General features: G+C 44.9%; 1 protein-coding gene across 3 annotated transcripts in view; it reads left to right on the forward strand.

The window, feature by feature from the left end:
- Positions 1–450: 450 nt before the first annotated feature.
- The window catches only part of chd8 (chromodomain helicase DNA binding protein 8), a 64419-nt gene continuing 43733 nt past the window's right edge, over positions 451–21136 (forward strand). Inside the window, exons 1-8 of one of the 3 annotated variants that reach the window (XM_059012494.1) lie at positions 451–582; positions 6752–8185; positions 9809–10054; positions 11984–12094; positions 14402–14862; positions 16374–16485; positions 19163–19342; positions 20026–20094. In XM_059012494.1, the coding sequence (XP_058868477.1) occupies positions 7367–8185; positions 9809–10054; positions 11984–12094; positions 14402–14862; positions 16374–16485; positions 19163–19342; positions 20026–20094 (1998 nt within the window). In that variant the 5' untranslated portion in view covers positions 451–582; positions 6752–7366. Of the gene's footprint in view, positions 583–3264; positions 3397–6751; positions 8186–9808; positions 10055–11983; positions 12095–14401; positions 14863–16373; positions 16486–19162; positions 19343–20025; positions 20095–21136 lie in introns of those variants that run through there. The other 2 variants (XM_059012493.1, XM_059012495.1) reach the window with 2 other exon arrangements.

Consider the following 21136-nt stretch of genomic DNA (forward strand, 5'->3'; position numbering starts at 1 on the left):
GAATTACATTGTAACTGCAGTTTGAGATCACTAGACTAGACTGGACTGGAATTACATTGTAACTGCAGTTTGAGATCACTAGACTAGACTGTATTGAATTACATTGTAACTGCAGTTTGAGATCACTAGACTAGACTGGACTGGAATTACATTGTAACTGCAGTTTGAGATCACTAGACCAGAGTGTGCTAGAATTGCATTGTAACTGCAGCTTAAGATCGGTGATCACTACCCTAGCCTGCACATTGTGCATTCATTCTAAAGATGAACCATTTTGTATAAGAATGGCATTGTAACGGCAGGTTGGTCGGTAGCGCTAGACTTGACTGCCGTACCCAGCATTGCGGCCACAGCGCTTCTCTGATAGGCTTTACCCTGATCACGTGACGGTCGTGCCTTTCCTTCACTGGGCGTGGCGAAGGGGCGGCGGCGGCGTGCAATACGTCTGGCGGCATTCGCAGTGCGTGGTGGAGTCACAGCCGCTCAATCAAAATAATACGAGTAATAAACGTGTTCCTTACTATTAATAATTATAATCAGCAACACCAGACCGGAGCGGCGAGGTGAGGGAGCGAATCGGAAGTAAGTGATGTCTGATTTTGTTGATTTCTTGAAGGAATTGTAGGGAATTGATCAACTTGTCAGGTAGGGCATGTTTGTGGTACAAAGCTCGTCTACCTGTCAGCGCTGTACTGTTTATTTTGAACGGGCAATCGCTAAGCACAGAAACGAACTGAGCAATCCGATTTCTTCTGTAGTGTTATTCCGTGAAGTGCAATCCCTGTATGTGTATATATGTAGTGTAGACTAGGTCTGGGGATTATAGACCTGCTGCGGTACACGAGAAAGCGTCGGATATAAAGTAGCGCTGGCGGTGTTAGCATCCCCTGACGGGTAAACATGCTTCATGTATTTAACTCTCAGGGCAGCTGGACTGCACCTCTGTGTCTTTAAGAACACGCAGGTAACTCGCAGTGTCTGCTTGTGTTGTTAATCCGTCCTGCTTCAAGGCAGCTAGTATCACACTGGCTCGAGGAGGGGTGACGCTGAAGCAAAACACCAAGGCTCTCTTTATAACAACCTAACACTGCTCTGTGCTGGTGGAGCAGAGAAAGAGAAAGGGAGGCTCTTACACCCTCTGAACAGCCTGCCTCTGTGCTGGCGGAGCAGAGAAAGAGAAAGGGAGGCTCTTACACCCTCTGAACAGCCTCCCTCTGTGCTATTATACTCTCTGAACAGCCTCCCTCTGTGCTGGTGGATCAGAGAAAGAGAAAGGGAGGCTCTTACACCCTCTGAACAGCCTCCCTCTGTGCTGGTGGAGCAGAGAAAGAGAAAGGGAGGCTCTTACACCCTCTGAACAGCCTCCCTCTGTGCTGGCGGAGCAGAGAAAGAGAAAGGGAGGCTCTTACACCCTCTGAACAGCCTCCCTCTGTGCTGGTGGAGCAGAGAAAGAGAAAGGGAGGCTCTTACACCCTCTGAACAGCCTCCCTCTGTGCTATTATACTCTCTGAACAGCCTCCCTCTGTGCTATTATACTCTGAACAGCCTCCCTCTGTGCTGGTGGAGCAGAGAAAGAGAAAGGGAGGCTCTTACACCCTCTGAACAGCCTCCCTCTGTGCTATTATACTCTCTGAACAGCCTCCCTCTGTGCTGGTGGATCAGAGAAAGAGAAAGGGAGGCTCTTATACTCTCTGAACAGCCTCCCTCTGTGCTATTATACTCTCTGAACAGCCTCCCTCTGTGCTGGTGGATCAGAGAAAGAGAAAGGGAGGCTCTTACACCCTCTGAACAGCCTCCCTCTGTGCTGGTGGAGCAGAGAAAGAGAAAGGGAGGCTCTTACACCCTCTGAACAGCCTCCCTCTGTGCTGGCGGAGCAGAGAAAGAGAAAGGGAGGCTCTTACACCCTCTGAACAGCCTCCCTCTGTGCTGGTGGAGCAGAGAAAGAGAAAGGGAGGCTCTTACACCCTCTGAACAGCCTCCCTCTGTGCTATTATACTCTCTGAACAGCCTCCCTCTGTGCTATTATACTCTGAACAGCCTCCCTCTGTGCTGGTGGAGCAGAGAAAGAGAAAGGGAGGCTCTTACACCCTCTGAACAGCCTCCCTCTGTGCTATTATACTCTCTGAACAGCCTCCCTCTGTGCTGGTGGAGCAGAGAAAGAGAAAGGGAGGCTCTTATACTCTCTGAACAGACTCCCTCTGCTCTGTGCTGGTGGAGCAGAGAAAGAGAAAGGGAGGCTCTTATACTCTCTGAATAGCCTCCCTCTGCTGGTGGAGCAGAGAAAGAGAAAGGGAGGCTCTTACACCCTCTGAACAGCCTCCCTCTGTGCTGGTGGAGCAGAGAAAGAGAAAGAGAGGCTCTTACACCCTCTGAACAGCCTCCCTCTGTGCTGGTGGAGCAGAGAAAGAGAAAGGGAGGCTCTTACACACTCTGAACAGCCTCCCTCTGCTCTGTGCTGGTGGAGCAGAGAAAGGGAAAGGGAGGCTCTTACACCCTCTGAATAGCCTCCCTCTGTACTGGTGGATCAGAGAAAGAGAAAGGGAGGCTCTTACACACTCTGAACAGCCTCCCTCTGTACTGGTGGATCAGAGAAAGAGAAAAGGAGGCTCCCTATGCTCTGTGTTCAGTTTGTTTCCAAATTAAAATTTTTGCAAATAATAATAATAATAATAATAATAATTATTATTATTATTAAGATTCTAAATACCGGAGTGTAAAGTTACCAGTCTAATATGTTGAGATGACTACTGTTAAAAATATAGTAATTCGTGTTTTGTTTAGTACTGTAGAACTTTATAATTCCAAAAACAATGAAATATATTCAAGACCCGTTTTCATATTTTACGTGTTCTGATAAGCTCAGAACAGGTATTTTAAATAAATAAATAAATAAATACAATTAGCAAATCAAATGATTTCAAAATGAATAAGGCCAACTTTGGAAGTTAAAATAAATAAATAATGTAAATATAAATGTCCCCAAAACTATAAACCTAAAGGAATAAACAGCGCTAAGCGCAAGTAGCAGCGTTTTAACAATACAACTGGTTGTAGAAAGTGTTATTTTTATGTAAATCTTCATCTTTTCTGTGTTTGTTATGAATCGTGTTTCCAGCCCAGGCTCCACATTCCCCATAGAATCAACTAGGCCGCGCTTCTGTCCGCTCAACCAAACCCTCCGCTACCCGCGGCCCTTGCGACAGACGGCGCTTTTAGCCAATCACGACAGAGGCACAGTTTGCCGACTGTTCGTCGCGTCCAATGGCGGGGCGGCGGTTCGGTAGCGGGCGGGGCATGAGCGGCTGTAAGTTCATTGTTGCTCCGTGCTGCCCGTTTCCTGCGGGTTGAGGGATGGTGTTGTCAGAAGCGGAGATAGCCATGTGTACCACGGAAAAGGTAACCATCATTTGAATACAAAAATAACAAAATAACACACCTGGAACTGTAAATACAACACTTGAAGTCTGCCTCCGACTAGCAAACCCCGGTTTCGGTGTCTTTTAAGAGCCTCGGCCTTATATAGTCTTATTTGCTGCACGTTTGTAATGCTTGGTGTTGTTGTGATGCGTTTGTGAACGGGTCGGTCAGTACGGTACAATTTGCCTTTCGAGTCGTTGCACTGGTTTATAAATGACTTTGTGTGTGTTTAGTCTCGCCAGCCCGCGTTGAAAAGTGCGAGCCCTGTATGATTTGCCGTGTGCTTTGTTTCAGGCGAGCGGAGCTGGTGGTTGTGTGTACGCGGTGTGGCTTCATCGCTGTGTGGGATCGATTCAGTGCAATGCGCGGATCGTGTAATCGCTTCTCTTTTGCGACTTGCAATGTTTTATACCCGTGTGTTTTTAACGCGAAAAGCAGAGAATACGCAACACACAGCTTGCACGCTTACTAGCTTTAAAAAAAAAAAAAAGAACAATTATTACAGTTACCGGGGTTAGGAAGAGAACAGACGGTCGGTGGTTGTAATTATGTAGAGGATTTAGTTGGGTGTGTTTTAATTTAGATAAGTGAAGTAGTTTTTTATTTATTTATTTATTTATAAAAATGTGGTGAGTTGAAATCGATGTGCAAAAAAATAAATTCACAAAAAAAAACAAAAAAAAAAACGATCCTGTTATACAAAACTTGCAGTATTTTTTTAATACAATATGTTTAATTCAATATGTTTAGTGCAGTGTGTTTAATAGTGCGGTATTTCGTTGCCGCTGTGTTCACTGTTGTGGAACAAACGCGCATGTGTAGCTTGGAAGAGTCAAACGACACATCCGTGTAACGATGCAGGCGTCTGTTGTGAAGTAGATCTGGCGATGCTGTGCACCTAGTCCCAGGGATAGCAATTAGATTATTATTATTATTATTATTATTATTATTATTATTATTATTATTATTATTATTATTATTTATTTTTTAGCAGACGCCCTTATCCAGGGCGACTTACAATTGTTACAAGATATCACATTATACATTATTTCACATTATACAGATATCACATTATTTTTACATACAATTACCCATTTATACAGTTGGGTTTTTACTGGAGCAATCTAGGTAAAGTACCTTGCTCAAGGGTACAGCAGCAGTGTCCCCCACCTGGGATTGAACCCACGACCCTCCGGTCAAGAGTCCAGAGCCCTGACCGCTATTCCACACCGCTGCAAGCCTTATTCCCATCCCTGAGTTTATCCATAACTTCAAAAACCTTGATAAATTCCGAACAGGTGAAACTAAGTCAACAAACCTTTTGTCTCGTGTTAGAGATGATGTGTGTCAAGTTCAGGTTTTTAAAAAAATAAGATAATAAATTCTTCCATAGCGAGTTAACCCCACTTGCCTTCAATCCTGTCAGCAACATGTGGAGTGAGGAGAAAGTGTGCTGGTCCTAACACATCAACAGTGTGATGGAATAATGTAGCATAGGAACCAGCAATGACATGTTTAACCACCTTTTAAGATAGATCTCTGGATACATGCAGACATGCAAGTGTGACATACAGACAGCTGGATGAACAACCTCAGAATGTATCGAGAATCTGTTACTGGCCATCAATAATAATAATAATAATAATAATAACAACGTTTTTAGTTTTTCCGTTATGTGTTTCCCCAACCACAGTTTAGACAACCAAGCAACATGTTTGTATTTAACACTGGGTATTCATTGAGTCACATCGACAGGGAAGCATGGATTATGTGTGGAAGTTGAAGTTATACTGGATGTGTTCAAAGTAAAGCCAATTCCCTGGTAATTGTACTGATATTTTGTTGCATATATATATAATTTTTTTACATATTCCAGTACAACTTTCCAGTGTCTCTGCTTTCAGCCTCTTCCACAGGGAAGGCAGCATCACATCTGCTTCAATGTGTTCTGTGCAGCTGTGCGCTGCTGTGGAATCCTTTCAGCCATCCTCCAGTTTCAAGAAAATCCTTTTATATACTCTATGAAATAGAGCTTTTGCTCCATTGTCTAATTTTGCACGCGACTGCTGGCCATGATTGTCTTCGTATGGATGTGCTGACAAATCTTATACGCTATACCTGAAATATGTAATTAGCATTTCTGATTCAATTTGACACCTTTTTATAGTCTACATACACCTTTTGGTCCTATAAACGAATGCATTTGTTTTGTGTGTGAATTAATGAAAATTAGATTGGAAAATTAGATTGCACATGTGAATTTGGTTTAAGAAAATGTTCTTATGCAATTCAGCCTTAGTATTTACTTTCGTGTGTAAATACATTTCCGTACATAGTTAAAAAATGTTAAAAAAAATTTGATCTTTTAATGAAATCGAACGCTGCTAAAAAATAATTATCTGGAACCAATCACTCAGCTTGAGCCCCGTCCTCCCCCTTCAGTTCCTGTTTGGTAGCACAATATAATAAAGAGCTTAACCCTGAGCTCTGTACTAAACTGGGGATCAGCTCGTCCCCAACTTTGTTCCCCGTCTTTTTTCATTGTAATTGGTACGGAGTTAGTACAGCGCTGGGGATGATCCTGAGATAGTACCGTATTAGCTGGTCTGCAGTTTAGTCCACAGCTCCGTACTGAATCTACAAGCTTGCTGCAATTCACCCCCTGAGTGATTTGTACTGTGATTATTCAAGTGTTGTGTTTTTCTAAAATGCTTTGTTCAGGAGCTGCTATTTAGTTCTAGTTGCCTGCTGTAGGAGTATGTAACCCAGGCTAGATCAGCCACAGTGTCTTTATAGGGCCAGTGCCATCTCGTGATCTGCTGCTTTGATTCAAGTTACCTTTTGTTTTGCTGGCAGTGCAGCAGCTGTGCACTAGATGGGGCAAGTGCTTATTTTTTGGCTGATCTAGCCGGTGTGTATCTATGGCAGGCAACTAGAACGGACGAGAAGCTCCTGAACTCTGAGTCAGAGCACTTCAACACAAACAAAAACCCTGTAGTATTTGAGCAGTTCAATAATAATTTAGAATGATTGCAAACACCATAACCTGTGTAAGGGGACAGTAACAAATTCATATTTTAAAGTACTTGCTCTTGCAGGTTTTCATAGTAATCTAAGATAGGTATATGAAACATTTAAATGTTTAGAATATTTCCTAAGCGTTTAACCGCTGTCTCAGATACTGTATGCATGAGGTTTATACAGTAGGATGTGTGCAGTGTCAGGTGATTTTTTACTCCATACACACAGAAAGGTTATATACGTGTAGTATGTTAAATACTAAAATCTAACTTCCCTTGTGACATTTATTGTTCTCTCTGTCTCTGATTTGCAGAACCCATTCCAAGCTGTTTGACTGATCGAAGACACACTTTCAATGGATATCCAGACTCAAGAAGAACTGTGATACACAGTCAACGTAAAATCACATTTCACAAACTAACTCTCCTTCCTTACCTCCTTTACCAACCCTCGACATCCGATTTATATAAAACTACCGGAAGGCAGTACAGACTTTACCCCTTTCTCCCAAAACGAGGGAGGGGAAAGCCACTGAAATCGTTACCAATTTACACGTGTCTGCAAAAGGAAATAATCATTGAACTACGACTGCTGAATGAAATCTACTATCATTGCTATCTTCACGTTATTCCAGTTCTTGTTCGGAGTAAATCATAATTTCTGTTTTGTTTTCAGTTTATTTTGTTTTATATGCTGGGGATCCAAACGTTTTCGAAATCCTTACAAGTTTGAACTTCAGTACGAATATAATATATATCAAGTAAAAAATTTGTCTTTTTATATATATATATATATATAAAAAAATTAATGAAAACAAACTTAGGTCTGTCCATTATGGAATCAATTTAACTATAAAAAAAATATATATTCTAATTTCAAATTAAATCATAAAAAAAAAAATTGATTTCGATTCACTGAAAAAATAGACATGGCAGACCCAATGATGGACCTTTTTGACGACCCTAACCTTTTCAACCTTGACCCTTTACCTGATGACACTTTCACTCAGAGCTCTTCGGACCCCATCGACGATGCCCTCCGGCTTGCGTTCGGACACGTGGCCACCCCGCCGCAGCACGGAGCTCAGGCCTCGCAGCCCCAGCAAGCTGTCCAAACCACACAACCATATCTGTCCTTGCACGATTACAGCGGACAGAAAAAACAGGCGGTCCTGCAGGCGCCTTCTGCAACCACTGCAGTAGCAGCTACCACCTCTAAAGACCCCACCTTGCTGGGGGCGTCCGTTGCGGTGCCTGTCTCCACCTCCACGCTGACCACCGTGGTAAGAATGCCGTCAGCAGGACTGAAAACCATCGCGGCTTCTTCAAATCAGGCACATTCACAGACGGTCCCGAAAATTGTCATCCTGAAGGCCCCTGCGACCTCGGGGGCCGTCACTTCTCAGGGGCAGATTCACATGGTCACGACCAGCAGCGCCGGCAACAACGGGGGCAAAGTTATGCTGGGCAAAGTGTTGACGGGAACCCCTCTGCGGCCGGGGGTGTCCATAGTTTCCGGGGGGACCGTTTTGACCACCGCGGCCGCAGGGAATGCCAAGGGGAGCCTGGTGAATGCCGGAGTGGGTGGTGCCGGTGTGCAGAGAGTGGTCCAGACCTCGAATGGACCCGTGAAGCAGGTCCTGCTGCAGACCGTGCAGACCCAGCAGCAGCAGCTCCAGCCAGGTCAGGTGCAGGGCAGCAGCGCCACGCTCAAGGCACCCGGAATCACACTCACCTCCATCCCACAGGTAAACCAGCAGGAGAAATAGCCTTGCACCCGGGTCTGGGGTTCAGTACTACTGGTTCAGGTGTGTTATTGAAATGACCAGGTCGGTAGGTGCCAGGAATGCGAGCAAGAAGCCGCCCTGTTAAATCTGAAAGATTGTAGTTATTGTGCAGGGTTAGACACTCACACTAGCCCTGCTGCTGCCCCCAGTCCAGGTTTAGGTATACTGTTGAAGTGATCAGAAGCCAGGGGTTTGAATAACCAGACCCCTGGTAAATCTGCTCTGAATAAACTGATTCTCAGCACAGCTGTGAGTCTGTAGGTTTACAAATAGGAGGAGTTGTTCATGCATCTATAAGGGAGGAACAATTTATTCATAAGAAAGTTTACAAACGAGAGGAGGCCATTCAGCCCATCTTGCTCGTTTGGTTGTTAGTAGCTTATTGATCCCAGAATCTCAAAAAGCAGCTTCTTGAAGGATCCCAGGGTGTCAGCTTCAACAACATTACTGGGGAGTTGGTTCCAGACCCTCACAATTCTCTTTGTAAAAAAGTGCCTCCTATTTTCTGTTCTGAATGCCCCTTTATCTAATCTCCATTTGTGCCCCCTGGTCCTTGCTTCTTTTTTCAGGTCAAAAAAGTCCCCTGGGTCGACATTGTCTATACCTTTTAGGATTTTGAATGCTTGAATCAGATCGCCGCGTACTCGTCTTTGTTCAAGACTGAATAGATTCAATTCTTTTAGCCTGTCTGCATACGACATGCCTTTTAAACCCGGGATAATTCTTCAATGTCTGTCTTTATCATGTCAGTAATATACTTAATTGTTGGTAGTTATGAAACCCAGGACTAGTGTGAATTTCCTAAATTGGTTCAACTAGAATTTAACTTAAACTTCAGTAGTTGAAATCTTTGAAACCTGGTGTGCATTGAAAATGTGCAACAATTTAAGCAGTTTGTAGAACAGGTTTATAGGTTGTATCTGTTGTAGCTAACAACAACATATTAAATATGCACTTCCATTCACATATAGGACTCAAATGTGCAGTTTTGAAAGAAACACACATTCTAAAATTTTGTTCTAGATTTAAAACATCTGGTACTACACTAGTTGAAACACAGTTCTAAGCTTGCTTGCCTTCCCTTCCAGGAAATATGTTACTTCACTTCTTTGACCTCTTCAGCAATATCTTCTGGGTTACTGCCTCAAAACATGTCGGTCAATGAGGGAAGCAGCTGATTGGTTACTGGAGTGCAAGAAGCCAGTGAAGGGGTGGGGAGAGTTTCACCCTCCAGGTGACCCAGGAAATGTATGACAAGGCTTGCATACAGATTCCTTTAACCTAGTCTAGTACCAGATGCTAGAACACCCGTTTCTTTCCAGACGGCACGTTTGAGACCTGTTTAATGAATGGATGTGTGTGGCCGAGACTTGCTTTGGACCTATTTTGTTATCTACACGTGCTTTTAAGGTCTTCATTGAAACCTAGTAAATTCATTGGCAAGCATTTTCAGTAAAAGTCACTTTCTAATTGAAACATTTGTTGTTAAATTTACTCGGTTTCATAGTTCTGAATGGACTTCCTCCCCCTGGTTCCTCTCTGTTGCTGATTCCTCCCCTGGTTCCCCCCTCTCTCTCTCTGCAGGGTGAATCGAAACGCATCACCCTGGTCCTGCAGCAGCCCCAGCAGGGAGGCTCAGTGAGCGGGCTGGCCGGAGGGCAGCGCTTCATCCTAGGGGGCCTGCCTGGGAAGATCGTGCTGCAGGGGAACCAGCTGGCAGCACTCACCCAGGCCAGGAACAGCGCGCAGGGAGGGGCTGGCACAGGGGGGCAGCCAAAAGTGGTGACCATCCAGCTGCAGGTGCAACAGCAGCCCAACTGCAACACCAAGGTGAGTCCTGGCAAGCAGCACCACTGGAGGCAATGGAAATGTGTCCCTTGGGTATCTTTAGGTATGGTGGTTAGTGAGAGGAAGAGGTGGAAATGAGACTCCCGTTGCATAGCAGTGTCGCCCATTCCAGGTTTTACTACAAGCTCAGGTGTGTCTTATTCAATGTGAAAACAGGAATGGATCAGACTGCTGTGCAATGGGAGTCTTATTTCCATCCCTGGGAAGGGTAATTGGATGAAGGATAGTTGGAAGCCAAGGTGAGTCTCAGACGATGCCACATATGGTACAATATTCTAGGTTAATATGCACAGGCGACCCTGCCTCTTGTAGCACAGTATTTAAAGTAGTATTGGATCCCCCGAGACTCTGCTGGATTCAGTCAGGTTTTCCCAAATTTCCATCTGAACCCCAAAACCAGCCTGTAAAACCTGTTCCCAGTATCAAACTGGGGCTGCAGCCACTTCCGTCTGCACTCTACAATCTGCAACTGGATGTTACGCAAGAGTCAAAAGATCACCTGTAATTGCTATTTTATAAATTCATTCGCCAGCCTCCAGTGTTTTCTGGAGCCCACGTATATTTTGTTTCTGCAGTCTGAAAATAGTTGAACCCCCCCCTGATAAAATAACTTGAGAAATCCTTTTGAAACCGTGACGCTGCTTACTCTTCAAATAGTGTTTTTCCTTTTCAACTTTTTTTTTTTTTTTTTTTTTAATGTATTTATTTTTTTAAATCCCTGTAATACTACAGCACTGGTGTGTGTATGTCTAAAGCAAGGGTCTCCAATCCTGGTCCTGGAGGGCCGTTGTCGCTCCAGGTTTTTGTTCCAACTGTGCCCTAAATTAACTAATTGGACCAGTTAACCCTTTAAGGACCGTTAACACGATCATACTGAAGTGGGCTTCTAGGACCACGATCGTGTAAACATGATAAAGCACTTTGTTTTGGTGACTTACAGGGCCAGTGTACTTTGCAGTGCAGGCATGGATAGGGGAGGGGCTGACGTTCACTTCCAGAGGGGCATTTGGTGTTTAAAGGGCGGAGACAGTTTACTGCAGCCCGGCAGAGACAAATGCAGAAACAAAACATCACAGGAGCTTGTTTAGAGCGATTAAAAAAGGGGAAACACTGTAATTATATTGGAACAGTTATTCTGTCATGTGTTTTAATATACATGTTTCAACAGCATTTATAAATGTCAAGAAACGGCTGTAAGCATATACTGTTTCATGAACTAAATGTATCGGGTATTTATAAATAGTAGTTATTCATTCCATTATTACCAGTAATAAACTGGTAATAATGGAATGAATAACTATTTATAAATATTTATTTTGAGAAAATAAATTGAGAGTAGTGTCCATTTATTGTTTATAAAGACCCTGAGAATAAACATGTGTTATGTCATTGCAATCACTCAGGTGAAACAATGTCTTGTAATTTGCCCAAACCATATTTTTCAACGAAACTTTCAGGAAGTATTGTGTGGTCCCTCGGGTCATAGAATAACACGTTTTTATACATGTATCTCTTAGCAGAATACATAATAAAAAATACTTCACTTAAACGCCTGGTCCTGGGGGAGCATCCCATTGAAAAATGCTTGGTCCTGAAAGGGTTAAGCTCCTAATAAGCACTTAATTGGTCCAAAACCAAACCTGGAGGGACACCTGCCCTTCAGGACCAGGATTGGAGACCCCTGATCTAAAGAAATGCTTTTTGCCCAAACTCTCAGCAGATCAGGGTTATAATTAAGTATTTTAAAGCCTTGTATTAATAAGGACACTTCATTTTCTTGTTTTATTTTAAAGCCTAATATTAGAGAATTGTACCTGATTTCATGTTAGTGTTTTGTGTGGTAGATTGTGTCCGTTCAGTTCCACAGCAGTACTGAACTGCCTGTGTGCACCTTTGTTCTCCCTGTTCCAGCTGCAGCTGGTGTCTCCCTCTGGTGGCCAGCAGCAGGTACTGCAGTTCAGTCAGGGGCAGGTTCAGGGGCAAAGACTGGCAGTGCCTCTCAAGCTGCTGCTGCAGCCACAGGTACGTCATGCGGCGCGCATCGCCCCTCACTCGCACGCTGCGGCGCGCGTCGCCCCTCACTCACTCACTCGCACGCTGCGGCGCGCGTCGCCCCTCACTCACTCGCACGCTGCGGCGCGCGTCGCCCCTCACTCGCACGCTGCGGCGCGCGTCGCCCCTCACTCACTCACTCGCACGCTGCGGCGCGCGTCGCCCCTCACTCACTCGCACGCTGCGGCGCGCGTCGCCCCTCACTCACTCGCACGCTGCGGCGCGCGTCGCCCCTCACTCACTCACTCGCACGCTGCGGCGCGCGTCGCCCCTCACTCACTCACTCGCACGCTGCGGCGCGCGTCGCCCCTCACTCACTCACTCGCACGCTGCGGCGCACGTCGCCCCTCACTCACTCGCACGCTGCGGCGCGCGTCGCCCCTCACTCACTCGCACGCTGCGGCGCGCGTCGCCCCTCACTCACTCGCACGCTGCGGCGCGCGTCGCCCCTCACTCGCACGCTGCGGCGCGCGTCGCCCCTCGCTCGCACACTGCGGCGCGCATTGCTCCTCGCACGCTGCAGAGGGGATGCATTGTAGGTGGTGGTACGCACGCATGCCACACTGCACACATTACAACACCTATCTAGAGAACCGCTTATCCCATCGTCATGAAACCTGTTAATTCTTCTATACTATTGTCTATCCAATTGTGATGAAACTTGCTATTAACATGATTAACAAGTTATTGAGGGTATCAGATTTTGGGGCATTGAGGGGTGTCTGGCCGTACATCCGTCTGTATATCACTGTGGAAGGGTGGTGGGTAATTCACTGACACACGAGAAAAGAACAAGGAAAATAAAACACAGTAATCAAAAATACAAATAAAAGGTGCTGCACTCGGCAGCTTCACCTCGACCGTCGCTACCCGAACGGTCCGGGTCTCCGTCCTACCCTCTCCGCTCCCTCAGACTGCTAAAACAAATACTGATGGGGTCTGCCCACGGTTTCCCCGCTAACCCTGTTCTCTTCCTTTTCTCTAATTATTTCTTTTGGGGTTTTCCTCCCCGGCCGTGTTCAGGATCGGGACCAGTGCGTCCGCACGTCTTTTTCCTCTCAAAGGGGCAGACCTGAGGGAACAGCAGAATGTTATTTTATAGGGCTAGCAATTCCCCCAAGACCCGCCTCTCAGCCACTCAGAGAGAAGGAAAGCCCGCACACCCTCTCTCCCGCCTCTCCGTGTCACTGCCATGACTGACAGGCGGATATTGCAAGGCTGCTGCCCTCTTCCTGCAGCACTATGAATGCACCAGAAGTCAGCACAGGTCTCCCCCTGTTACAATCACACTTAGATTTTTGCATCTGTCTGGAGAACCACTTCTGCAATTGCCATGAAACTTGCCAATTCTTACTCTGTTCTGTAATACTTTTAATATAGGCCATGGTCATCCAGTTTCTCATGTACTGATGGTTTTCAATCAGTCTTTATTGCTTATATAGCGCCTTTCACGATAAATCGCCTCAAAGCGCCTTACATATAAAAATAACAAATTAATAACATACAAAAGAGAAGATGACAAAATAAACGCCCCCTTAAATTAGATATAGTAAAACAAGTCATTTTAATTTTTACTTTAACCCTTTGCGGTCTATTTATTCAGCGTGTCTCGGGCATCAGGTCCAATTTATTTTCACACGCGCAGTTTATTTTAGACACGCTGTTTAAAAGTGTTTTTTCTCAGAAACAGGTTTAAAAGGCTCTGCATATCAACAGGACACTCAGTACTGCATCTCCAGCCCCGCCCCACCCCTTGTTCGCTGTATTTCACATACCTCTTCATAGTAGTTCATACTGATAAATCATCTCCTGATCACTCGTTTTATCACCAAACTCCTCAATAATGCGATCCAAGTCATTATTTTATTACTATAACATCTCAAAAAGCTCTGCAAATGTCTGTGATATTCATTGAGCGCTGGATGCAGAAGCAGCTATCTTGTTTCTCATCTCTGCGATGCCGGGGCTATGTGTATTGCTCAGATCTGCCCCTTTTATTTATTTTTTTATTTTTTTCCGGCTTCTCTCTGCACCTATTGGTCTCACTCATCCATTTGAATGGTTTTCTTGGCTTTTTCCAGAAAGGGAAAAGTGTAATGTTGGACCTGGTTAAAAAACCGTGATTAAAAATTAGTAAAAAAATAAAAGGCTGATATTAAAATACGTATGCTAAATTTATAACAATGTCTTTTTTAATCGTAATTTAAAAGCAGCAGCTGATTGGGCTGGATGTTACTGACAGGCTTGTTCTGTTCTGTCCTCCTTCCCTCTCCCCAGGCCGGCTCGTCCCAGGGCTCGGTATCAGTAGTGAAAGTGTCAAACATGTCTGAAGCTCAGTCCAGCGCCGGGGACCAGTCCCCCACTCCCTGCCCGGCCCGGGGCCCCGAGACCCGCCGGCTAGAGCACCAGCGCAAGCAGGAGAAGGCCAACCGCATTGTGGCCGAGGCAATCGCCAGGGCCAAGGCGCGCGGAGAGCAGAACATCCCGCGGGTGCTGAACCAGGATGAGCTGCCCACCCTGGCTGCAGGGGGCGCTGCCGCAGCTGGGCCGGGGGGCGAGGACGGGGCGGGCGAGGAGGGGGCTGCTGGCAAGAAGAGGAGCAGCAAGAAGAAGAGTGCCGGGGCCGCGTCCGGCACCGCGAGGGAGGAGGGCAAGCCGGCAGCCAAGAAAAGCAAGTCTGCAGGGAGCAGCGGAGGAGCGGGGCAGGGGAGCAAGGCCAAAGGGAAAGTGAAAGCCAAGTGAGTTATCTTTTTATTTGGCAGACTCCTTTGTCTGAGGTGACTTACAGGGTTAAAATGTAAGATTAATATTTAAATACAGTGTGGTTTACAGTAAGTGCAGTAATACTTCTAGGATGCAATAAGATTACGACAGTTCTGTCTACAAAAATGTTATTGAAATGGGCTAGGAAGACTATGTATTCATACCAACTGTAAAACATACTTGGTCTTCACTGAAAAGCCACTTTGTGCTCTACAATGAGCTGTGCTGTTGTGCTTTCATTCTTGCATCATGATACATATCTCTGTTACGATAGGGTATGTCGTAAAGAAAGGATCACAGTTTAGCGATACACAGTTAATTGTTACACCCCTAGTGGGTAAATAAACCAGGCGAATGGTTTCACTGTCTTATTAGATTATTCGTTTTTGTTTTTCATCATGCTAATCTAGTGCTGTAAAACCAGGGGTTTTGAGGTACTGCAAAAAATAGCTTCAGATTATTTTATTTGCATGCAGGCTGGTGTCTTTGTAGAAAGTGCCAGTGCCATTCAGTGAGCTGCCACTCTGGGTCACATAAACCAGGCAGTAAGAAACCTAGGTGGGTTTCAGAGGCTCCTACAGTGCAAAGTCAGATCTGATAGAAACTTAATGAAGCCAGAGAAAAAATGTAATCGATGCTCATCATTTTTGTATATGTGCAGCAAGAAGTGCTTGGTGAACTACACTGAGCTGTGTTGTGGTCTTGTATCGCAATACAAACACTACAGACCTCTATTACTATATGTCATGTAAGCACAATATATCATTAGATCCCTGTTAAAAGGATCAGGAAATAAAAGAATTAATGAACCAGACAGCCCCCAGCATGCCTGGTTAAAGGGCAGGCTGATGGGAGCTGTAGTTCTTTACAGCAAACACAACCCAGCACTGTCACAACAGAAGCATTCCTGCTCAACCCCTCCTGTTCTGACACGCCCCCTCCAGTCTCCGCCCCCCTCCAGGCGCCTCTGTTCTGACACGCCCCCTCCAGGCGCCTCTGTTCTGACACGCCCCCTCCAGTCTCCTCTGTTCTGACACGCCCCCTCCAGGCGCCTCTGTTCTGACACGCCCCCTCCAGGCGCCTCTGTTCTGACACGCCCCCTCCAGGCGCCTCTGTTCTGACACGCCCCCTCCAGGCGCCTCTGTTCTGACACGCCCCCTCCAGGCGCCTCTGTTCTGACACGCCCCCTCCAGTCTCCTCTGTTCTGACACGCCCCCTCCAGTCACCGCCCTCCTCCAGGCTCCTCTGTTCTGACACGCCCCCTCCAGTCTCCTCTGTTCTGACACGCCCCCTCCAGTCTCCGCCCTCCTCCAGGCTCCTCTGTTCTGACACGCCCCCTCCAGGCTCCTCTGTTCTGACACGCCCCTCCAGTCTCCGCCCTCCTCCAGGCGCCTCTGTTCTGACACGCCCCCTCCAGGCTCCTCTGTTCTGACACGCCCCCTCCAGGCTCCTCTGTTTTGACATGCTTTGCTCTCTCTCGTTTCAGCACCATCACGCCTGTCGCGGGCAAGAAGCGCAAGAGGATTGGCTCCTCTGACAATTCCGACGGGGAGCTAACTCCGCCCACTTCGCCGCGAGGAGAGGAAGACGAGAGCGCGGTGAGTTCATTTATGTAGCAGGATCCGGTGACTGTGTATTCAGGACTTCACAACCTTGCAGTGGGGTTGTAAATACACTACAGTGCTGGGACCAAAAAGCCAGTGATATAAGGAATTCAACTCGAATATAAAGGAGTTGTTTAAAATCTCTCAATAATCCTCTGAGAAACTAGGGGGAGGTGGTGCTCCGGAATTATCATAAATTGGTAATGGAAACCTGGGAAGGGTCTTGTATTTTAAGAAAATAGTTTCAAACACACACTTACATTTATTTTATTTATTGCATTTATATAGCACCTTTTATACAAAAGTATCGCAAAGCACTGTACAGTACATAGCAGAAAAATAACAAACCACAATACATTTGTATAGCATTTTACACATACAACTGCTACAATCAGACCACTTACATAACAGATTTAAATAACAGTATACACATAATAATTCAAAAGCAGCAATTTTAAAGTTACATTAAAACCCACTAAGATAAGAGACATTTTATAAAAGTGTGTTTTTAGTCTTGACTTGAAACTGTAACGGTCCCAGCTTCCCTGACAAAAGAAGGCAGAGCATTCCATAATTTCAGAGCTCTGTTACTTTGTTGCTTTTGTTGACCCTAGGAATAACTAGAATCAAACAATGCTTGATGTCGGTAAGGCAAGTAGCTAATCACACCCAGGCAGAAGACATTCCTGGCTTTGGGGACAAATATAGCTGGGTATCATCAGCACAGCAATGGAAGTTCACTCCGTGTCTGAGGATAATGTCATCTAACGGTAGCATATAACACCTCCTCACCCGTGTGTTCATCCAGCACTAGGTCGTCATTGCTCAGTGCTTGGAATCTATTAGCTAGATCAATCTTCTCTCTAGTTGACTGCTTGGTGTCGTTCTCCTCTGCCTACTTGTTCAAACAGTTACCCAGTCCTCACTCGCCTCCTGCCTTTCATCCATATGTACCTTCTCAGGTCCCTCTACACATACAGTTCCACTGTCATGCTGTGGCACTGAAACGTCACATGGAGCAGGTGCATTTATAAAGTTAAAATCAGAGTCGTTTTCAGTCTCACCTTCTGTATCCAAAACTAACCAAGTGTTATTAATTTTAACTGTTTAACCCTTTGTGGTCCATTTATTAATCGCGCGTCAGGCACGTCAGGTCTAATTAATTCACACGCGCAGTTAATTTTAGACGCGCTGTTTAAAAGTATTTTTTTTCACAGTCAAACGGGTTTAAATGGCCCTGCATATCAACAAAGCACTCACTAGGCATCTCCAGCCCCGCCCCAGCCTTTTGTTTGCTATAGCTTTCAGCTATGTAAGAAATAAATAATAATAATAATAATAGTCGTACATACCGATCGATCATCTCCAGATCACTCAATAATGCGATCCAAGTCATTATTTTATTACTATAACATCTCAAAAAAGCTCTGCAAATGTCCGTGTTTTCTGTGAGCTGATTCAGTCAGCCAACTTGTTTACTTACTACCTCCCCCGTTATCTGATACCTGATACCATGTATGACTATTCATGAGATACGCCTTTTTTTTTTTTTTTTTGACTTGTCTCAGCTCTTGTCGCTCCCACTCGGCAATTGAATGGTTTTCTTGGCTTTTTCCGGAGAAAAAACAACTAGAAACCTGTTATTTGCGTTGCTATAATGATGTCGGACCCAGTCCGACAAAGGACCTGTGAGGAATAATTGCAATGTCGGACCCAGTCCGACAATGGACCGGAAAGGGTTAATGAACTGCTCATTTTGCTTCTAAGTTATTCCAATTTGTTTTTCAAGTTATGTAACCTGCATTAAAGAATGTGTGACAGAGCACTTCTTGCAAACAGCCTTCCTTAAATTAAAATGTATTGACCACAAGAAATACAGATCAAAGCACGCATTTCGGAATCCATAGTGTGTGCAATGCGACAAATAAATAAAATACGATTAATAATATTTTAATAAGGAAGAGTGCAGATGAAAAAATGGTGAGAACTGAATGAAAACAAAAGGTAGAATTTATAGCCTGGGTTACGAGTGACTTACCCCTGTTCTGGACCCAACACAGTTCTGCTCAACCAGCAGCAGCCTAGCTAGGACAAATAGAGAGAACCAGCAGCAGCCTGTCACAGGTTAGTAGGACTTGTACAGCTGTTTTTCAGACACCATTTTATAGATCCAGTGGCAATTGGCACAGTGTCTGCGCCAATCTGAGGCAATTCAAAAAGGAATGTAGCCACACCCTACCAGTTTAAGTACCAGTAATGTGGAACAATTACTAGTACTTAATCTGGTAGGGTGTGTCTCTCTCTCTCTCTCCCCCCCTCTGGTTCATTTGTTAGTTTGTTAAAACAGGGAACAAAAAAAAAGATTTCTAATTGATTTCGATTTCCGACAGTCTGCGAGCTGTATTGTTGTATCTTTATGCAAGTTGGTGGTAATTCCCTCCTCCCTCCAGCGTGGGCAGTGTGTGTGTTGCTGTGTTGCTAATTTATAATAATGCTTGATTGTAATAATGTTAGTGTTTCTAGGAAGGACCCTCTTCACACTGTCAAGGCCAGTGTTCGTGTTGCTGTGTTATTGCAGATTTGTAACACTGCTGAAATTCCCTCCTCCCTCCAGCGGGGGCAGTGTGTGTGTTGCATATTTGTAATGGGTGTATTTCCCTCCTACCTCCAGAAGAGGCGCTCTAACCGGCAGGTGAAGCGTAGGAAGTACACGGAGGACCTGGATATCAAGATCACGGACGACGAGGAGGAGGAGGAAGATGTGGACGTGACGGGCCCCGTCAAGCAGGAGCCAATCACAGAGCCGCAGGCAGAGGGAGGAGATGGCGTGCCCACAATGCAGTTCTTCGTGGTGAGGAAGCACTAATTCAGCTGGGCGTGGATATGCAGATTAAATAAGGAATACAACACGACTGGGAGTGTGTGTCGTTGTGGGATATCGCTGCCAGGAAGTGTCGATCCAACAACCACACACTCGCTGGCATATTGCATTCAAACAGCTGTAAGGTCATAGTGCATTTGTAAATTGATAGAAGTGTTGTGTATGGAATTGGTGTGACCTAACCACGCAAATTGTGTTATTGTTTGGACCCAAACGCTTCCTAATACGAAGATGGTCACAGGAGGTTTGATGTCTAAATCCCAGTTCTGGTCACATTACTGGAGCTACTAAATACAGTCTGGAAGATGTCACTCCTCATGTACTGTAATTGTGCCTTTTCTAACCTTTTATTGACTTAAGTTAGAGAAAAGGCTTTGTGTACTGCAATGTTTTAAACATAAAAATTGGTTTTGTTGTACACAGTGTATTACACCTGCTTAAAGGGTGGACATTTTGTATGTGTTTACGACTGTAAGTCGCCCTGGATAAGGGCGTCTGCCAAGAAATAAATAATAATAATACAGGCATCTCTCCAGTTGCTGTAGCTGAAAGGGCTTACATTGAGGGGCGTTGTGGCAATTGCTGCATGGCTGCTGTTAATTTAGAGCCCTGCAATGTTACTGACCTGTCTCTGTCTCTTGTTGTCATTTCAGGAGGACCCAAACGAGGAGGATGCTACCATTGTGGATAAAATCCTGTCGATGAGACTCACCAAGAAAGAGGTGAGACTGGCTGTAGCAGGGTAGCGTTGCGGTCAAGGCTGGTCAGCGTCAGGAAAGCAAACCCAGCTCTGCCAGTTGTGCGCCACCCCCTGGGAACTCCTGTCCATGGCCGGCTGTGGAATAGCCTGGGCTCTAACTGGCGACCACTGCCGCGGAATGCTTGCATTAAGAGCGCTACATAAGTGAAATTTGTATTGTCGTCGTCGTCGTATTATTGTTATCTAAAAATACAATCCAGCATAAACCTGTTCTATTTCTGGGTTCATATTTTTTGCCCCTTTTTTGATAGTTTTATATTTATTTACACAGAATTATACAGAAAAACTCCAGCATTTGCTGTTAAATTTGTCTGAACCATCTGCTAAACCATAATGGAGTCGAAACTTTCATTTGTTGTGTTGATAGAAAATGTATTTTGAGAAGTGAAAGCCTGTTTAGCACGCAGGTGCTACTTCAGATTAGATGTAGCTTACATTTGTGATTACTGAAAGTTTATCAGTCAGTCTGATTTTTGTATAGCGCCTTTTAACGAGGGTCGTCAAAGTGCTTTACATGAAAAAAAAAGTAACAGTAATTAATAACAAGAACAATACCCATAAATACTTATTTTAAAGTCAAATAATGCAAAATAGTAAAACATGCCATAGAGAGACGAGAGAATACCTTTTTAGATAACTGGATATGCCAGACTATAAAAATGTTTTTAATCGAGATTTAAAAGGATCAACCGAGGGAGCTACCCTTACAGCACTGCGCAGGTCCTTCCATAGTTTCAGTGCAATATAGCAGAAGGGTATAGAAAGTACAGTAGATACGTCAACATTTATTTATTTATTTATTTATTTTTTAAATAAACTTCCCATTCACAAGTCCTAAGTAACTTTATATGCAAACGCCAATTGCACTCCTTGCGTTGCATGCGCTCAAGTATATTAAATTGGTGACACACAGGGAATGAGCTGCCGAGAGGGTCAAGACAGGGGAGTGCGATCGGGGGAAAAAAAAAAAAATCTCCAAAGAAATGCCTTGATCTCGGAAGTTA

This window comes from Acipenser ruthenus, chromosome 44, assembly GCF_902713425.1.
Source record: "Acipenser ruthenus chromosome 44, fAciRut3.2 maternal haplotype, whole genome shotgun sequence".
Lineage (NCBI taxonomy): Eukaryota > Metazoa > Chordata > Actinopteri > Acipenseriformes > Acipenseridae > Acipenser > Acipenser ruthenus.